This window comes from Carassius gibelio, chromosome B10, assembly GCF_023724105.1.
Source record: "Carassius gibelio isolate Cgi1373 ecotype wild population from Czech Republic chromosome B10, carGib1.2-hapl.c, whole genome shotgun sequence".
NCBI lineage: Eukaryota > Metazoa > Chordata > Actinopteri > Cypriniformes > Cyprinidae > Carassius > Carassius gibelio.
In genome coordinates this window covers 9,274,502-9,279,991 of record NC_068405.1, presented here as the reverse complement: position 1 = coordinate 9,279,991, position 5,490 = coordinate 9,274,502, and the positions used below count along the sequence as shown (strand labels likewise).

The window sequence follows — 5,490 nt, the reverse complement described above, 5'->3', positions numbered from 1 at the left end:
ACTATAAAGTACATTTACGGATGGAGCCGTCAACACACACGACCCACAGCACTCCCAGGTCAAAGCTCACATGTTTGTGGCCATTGGGACAGGCAACCATTGAGATCCAGTCTGTGCCAGCGGGGTTGGCACGAGTGACGCCAGTTCTGCAGTAGACAATAATGATGGTTTCTTGAATCCAGCATTTGGTTTACAAAAAATATCATGCTTGACCAGTTTATTATTATGACTGTTCAGCTCACCTTTGGAATAAGCTCCCTTGATAGTTCACACCAAAGACACTGCCATCCGTTGCTACTTCAATCATGGACAGAAGTCCAGCAATATTCACAAAGGTGCCAGACCCAGAACAAACATTATTAGACACATCCTGCACAAGACCAAAAGAGAGACATCAGGAAACTGTTTTTTAATTCTTTCATTGTGTTCACGTTTTGTCAGAAAATTAAACCCTTGCAAGATATCCACTTTACTGTTGTACTTTCAAAAGCCTGGTGTATTGAACTTGTTCTTCAGCTCTTGTATTTAACATTGTGTCATTACCCTCAAGATCCAGATTTGATCATAGATGTTCACTCCCCAACAGCTGTATGGGCCACAGCTGTAGTACTTCAGCTTTCCATTAGGTTGAACCCAAGGAGTATTGCTGGATGGCCATTTGTCGTTAGCATCCATATTTAAACAGAATATGTCATCATACATATTGACACCTGCAAGAATCTGATCACCTCCAGCATCCACCTGTTTGAGAAGACCTAACAACACAATCAACAGTTTGGATGAAAGAATTAATAGGGACCATAGACAATAAGATGATGTCTTTGGGACTGTGGCTGAACTATTTAAAAATTAAAACATGTAAATTCATGACTGGTTAAACTTGTCTTATTGTCTTATTTTGCTCTCTGTAACTCTTCACCTGGAAACTGAATGAACCTGCCACTCTGAAGCTTGAATATGTTGTTTGCTGCATTCACCCCCAGCTGACCAGCAGGTCCAACAGTGAAGTGCTTTAGAGAGATGTTGATCTTTGTGAAGACATTATCCTCCAGGATGAAGGCTTCATCAAAATTGTTTACTCCAACCACTGAGCCCATCCCAGCATCGATCTGCTTCAGGTTACCATTCATCACACTACAGTCTAAAGCTGTGAAAACAAGGTGCAAAATAATCAGTGATTGCGAATAAAGAGGGTTTTAAATATAAAATATTTCCATTAGCCAAAAATATTAAATAATAATAAAAATAAAAATTATTTTTTACCCAGAGTGTGTAGGAACTGGCAGCAGAAAAGTAGCACGGTGCTCTGATAAACCTTCATTGCTCCACGATAAAGTTTGTTGTTTAGACCTGTTCAGAACCAGAATTCAATTATATAACCAAAAAAATAAAAAAAAAAGAAATATGAATACCACGGTGACAATAAATGAAAACAACCTTATCTTGTCAGATGAGGATTCAACAGTCAGATGCAGGTACTAGAAACGTGCATTCAGTGTGTGTAAATGATGTGGAGTGAAAGCTTATATAGCTGAAATATGTTTCCTGATTAGACTGGGCAGGGGGTTTCAATGCCTATGGAATGGGGATCTGTAAGAGAATACTTGTTTTTTTGGATCTCTGGTAAAACATAACAAAGAACTGTTTCTCTCTTGACTTTTCTCATGTCTCTAGACAATAACAGCAAACAAGTCAAGTGTTCCAGAACGGCAGATAAAATATGAAGGTAATGTAGAGAATTTTTGAAAGGAATGCAATAGTCAGAAAAGCATTTGTCTATGTATTTCTACAAATCCAGTGGATCTTTGCTTTCTCATGAATTACCCTACATGGAACATAATAATCCCAAAAATAATATTTATTTTTCATAATATTTATGAAAAGTGAAATTGCCCTGACATTCCCCTGCTAGTTACTTGAGTTGACTCCTACTAATACTAACCATTTGTGTTTACCTTCTCTCTCAATCTCCTTGATAGGAGATTGAGAGAGAAGGTAATCTCCAAAAAGTCCCCGAAAACTTCAATCTCCAAAAGTCCCCGACATCTTCCAACTGGTAAACTCCACCCATTACCCATTCCTAACTGTCCCTGGTCACACCTAGGAGTGGACTTTATCACGGATCTACCCTCCTCTGATGATAATACCTGTATTCTAGTCATCATTGATAGGTTCTCTAAATTCTGTCGGCTCATCCCCTTACAGGGTCCACCCACTGCCCAATTCAGACTCCCCGAAGACATTGTTTCGGAACGTGGACTGCAATTCATATCCTGGGTATGGAAATCCTTCTTCTCACTCCTAGGTGTGACTGTAAGCCTCTCCTCAGGTTACCATCCACAATCCAACGGCCAAACAGAAAGGAAGATACAGGAAGTAGGTCGCTTCCTCCGGACCTTCTGCCATGTCCAAAAGGACTCATGGAACCAATTCCTGGACTGGGCAGAGTATGCCCAGAATTCCCTCCACCAACCATCCACAGGTCTTACACCATTTCAGTGCATACTCTATTACCATCCCCCGCTCTTCCCTTGGTCTGGAGACTCCTCCGACATTCCTGCCATTGACTACTGGTTCCGGGAGAGCGAGAGAGTCTGGGACGAGGCACACCATCATCTCAAGCGGGCAGTGTGCAGACAGAAGACGGTAGCCGACGTGCGTCACGCATCTACTCCCACCTACCAACTGGGACAGAGGGTCTGGCTGTCCACTCGCGACATCCGACTGCGCTTGCCCTTCGTCGGCCCCTTCACCTTCCTAGAACAAGTAAACCTGTTCACCTATAAAACTCCAACTCCCTCCTCAATATAAAATTCATCCCACATTCCATTTATCACTTCTAAAACCCTTTCACCCTCCTGTCTCCACAGAGCCAGGCCGGACAGAGGAACCCTGACTCCCATTACTGCTAGAGGAAGGAGCTGTCTACAAAGTAAGGGAGATCTTGGAATCCCGGCGACATTGTGGGAGATCAGAGTACCTCGTCGACTGGGAAAGTTACGCCCATAAGAACGTTCATGGGTCCCTCGAGATGACATCCTAGACCCTATGCTCCTAGAATAATTCCATACCTCGCACCCAGATCACCCTGCTCCCAGAGGCCGAAGAAGACCACCACGTCGTCGGGGTAGTCGGCCCTCAGGAGCGGGCCCTGGAGGAGGGGGTACTGTCACAAGTCGGTCTGGCTCATTACAGCGCACTCCCTCACCTGAATATAAATCATCAGCACCTGTTCATCATCCAATTATAAATCTTCCCCAGCGCTATAAAGGCACACACCTTGGATCCTCAGTTGTCCGATCTCGTGACTACCCAGCGGAACATTCCCCTGCTAGTTACTTTAGTTGACTCCTACTAATACTAACAATTTGTGTTTACCTTCTCTCTCAGTGATCTGCCTCCTCCAACCTGTGATCCCTGTTATTCTACAGTGCTACCTCTATCAGTATCTCCTCTACTCACTATCGCCTAGGTGTGTGCTCACCATCCTCCCCTCTGGTCACCTTCCTCGATTATTCTGGTCACCCCATCCGGCAAGTTGATACCCGTTGCCAAGGATCCTCCTTCAGTCTCCATTCACTATTCACCCACTGTTCTATTCTGCTTCCTTTCATAAATACCAGTTTCCACTAATCCTCTGTCCCAGTCCATTTGTTACAATTGCAGAGTGAACCAGTCAACAAAATGTTTAGTGCTAATGAACGGACTTAGATTGAAGAAACAAACTGATGGCTTTGTTAAAAAGCCTTCTGTAAACATCTCAACTGTGGAAGCCTGTTTCCGCAGAATGAAAAATATGCAACATGAGCATATCTGAATTTAATTCTACAACCAACACTTTGCATTTTGCTTTAATTTTTTCACTAAAGGAGTGGAATCCTGGAGACATTGCAACCTTCATAATAAAATCTTTTCTTCTTGAATAATTAATCAAAGTGAAATTTCTGCATGTTAGAAAATAAGTTTAGTCTGCCTTTTTACACTCTAAGAATCTGGGCCCGGCCTCTCAAAACGTTCTTATTGCTAAGTGGTCCTTAACCTCTCTCTTAACATTATGGCATGATTCCCGACACGTTCGTACACTAAGTATATCTTCTGTAAGTCACACTTTTGCATAAGGTTTGTCTGGACCATTCGTAAGCTCTCTCTTGCGGTATTTAGAAATCAGCGTAGCGCAGTACAAATCAAACTATATGTTGACAATGATTTTATGTTATGGACATTTTAAGACTAATAATAAAATGTTCGCAATGGATACAGGTCTATTTATGAAATTGACTTTATGTGGTATCAGAACTAATATGGTGGTAATTAGCCTAGGCTATTTCGTAATGTCATTAAAGCGAATTGGCAATCACTTTTGATAATTAAAATCTGGCAAACAATTTGGCTCTAAATGGCTTAGATCTATAAATGGGTAAGCATGGTGGTGTCCAGTAGTAAGGGACCAACTATGGCAGCGATCCAACGTGTACTTGTAGTGAATCATAGATGGCGCCGGACGCGGAGCCGTTTAGTCCATGTCAATTTTTTTATTCAGCAAAACTTAAGCCCTTTTGACAATTTGCCTGATATGGCTATATATATATATATATAAAAATTGCCACCCAAGACAACTCATTAAGGAGCTGCTGGACCTTCTCAGACCTGTGCTTGCCAGGCTAAGGCAGCGTAATTTTGCTTTAAGCCCTGAAGTCCAGCTAAAACCGCTAAGGTTTTTTTTTTTTTTTTTGCTACAGGGAGCTTCATCGAGGTTACTTATGACAAAAATATATAAAATGATTCTGATTCTTAAAAGTGTTGTGAAGTTAACAAACAGGCCATGTAATCTGAAGAGCTTCTCTTTCCTCCTTCCTTGTGTTTCCTCAGCGCTGTGGCAGGGTTTTTTTCTTTACTTCTGAAACCCAGAAGTTTCATGGTGAACATCCTGATGGGTTTGATTTGTGGTGTGCAAAGGTTACTTCCTTAATTTTTATTTATTTTTTCTGTCCCCTTTGTTGTTGGAAAGCTTGTAAGTCTTGTTCATCAATCATCATTCATCATTCACCACATCCCAGAAATTTGATGGTTTGACGGGCCCTGTTTAAAATCATGTAAGCACAAATTAATAAATAAATATAATTTGCTGATTGGTGGATCTACTGATTGGCCGCTTTTAAAAAGGTGGCTCTTGCTGAAGAGATGGAGCTCATTCTGGTGTTGGCTCGTTGGCATGAAGAGCTCCGGATTCCTCCTCCCGTCGGCAGATCCCATAATCTTCTGTTTATTGTGTTTGTTTGTTTATGATGATTTAATTTGGTTCTGTCTTAGAAACGTAGGGGTGTCCTGCCATTTACTTTGGTCTGGTTTGTGATTTGTTTATTTATAGGGAGTTAGGGAAGTTACTTTGTAATTTTGTTTATTCCCTGATTAGGTAATTTATATATGTTTGGTTATAAGTTTATTTTGTTTATTATTTTGGCCTTGGGGCACCCTGAAGTCGTTGCTCCT

General features: G+C 41.5%; 1 protein-coding gene across 1 annotated transcript; it reads right to left on the bottom strand.

The window, feature by feature from the left end:
• Positions 1-1,333, bottom strand: LOC127966856 (fish-egg lectin-like). Its single transcript, XM_052568175.1, has 5 exons — positions 1,264-1,333; positions 920-1,147; positions 544-755; positions 243-370; positions 1-146 (listed from the first exon to the last, which is right to left on the bottom strand). The coding sequence occupies exons 1-5, from the start codon at positions 1,319-1,321 to the stop codon at positions 2-4; spliced, it is 771 nt and encodes a 256-aa protein (XP_052424135.1). The 5' UTR covers positions 1,322-1,333; the 3' UTR covers position 1.
• Between the last annotated feature and the right edge of the window lie 4,157 nt (positions 1,334-5,490).

Excerpts from the sequence above, each read along its gene's own strand:
- LOC127966856 (XM_052568175.1), bottom strand. The coding sequence starts at position 1,321 with ATGAAGGTTTATCAGAGCACCGTGCTACTTTTCTGCTGCCAGTTCCTA. Across the intron at positions 1,148-1,263 it reads CCAGTTCCTACACACTCTGG|CTTTAGACTGTAGTGTGATG; the intron begins GTAAAAAATAAT and ends TTGTTTTCACAG. Across the intron at positions 371-543 it reads ATCAAATCTGGATCTTGAGG|GATGTGTCTAATAATGTTTG; the intron begins GTAATGACACAA and ends GGTCTTGTGCAG.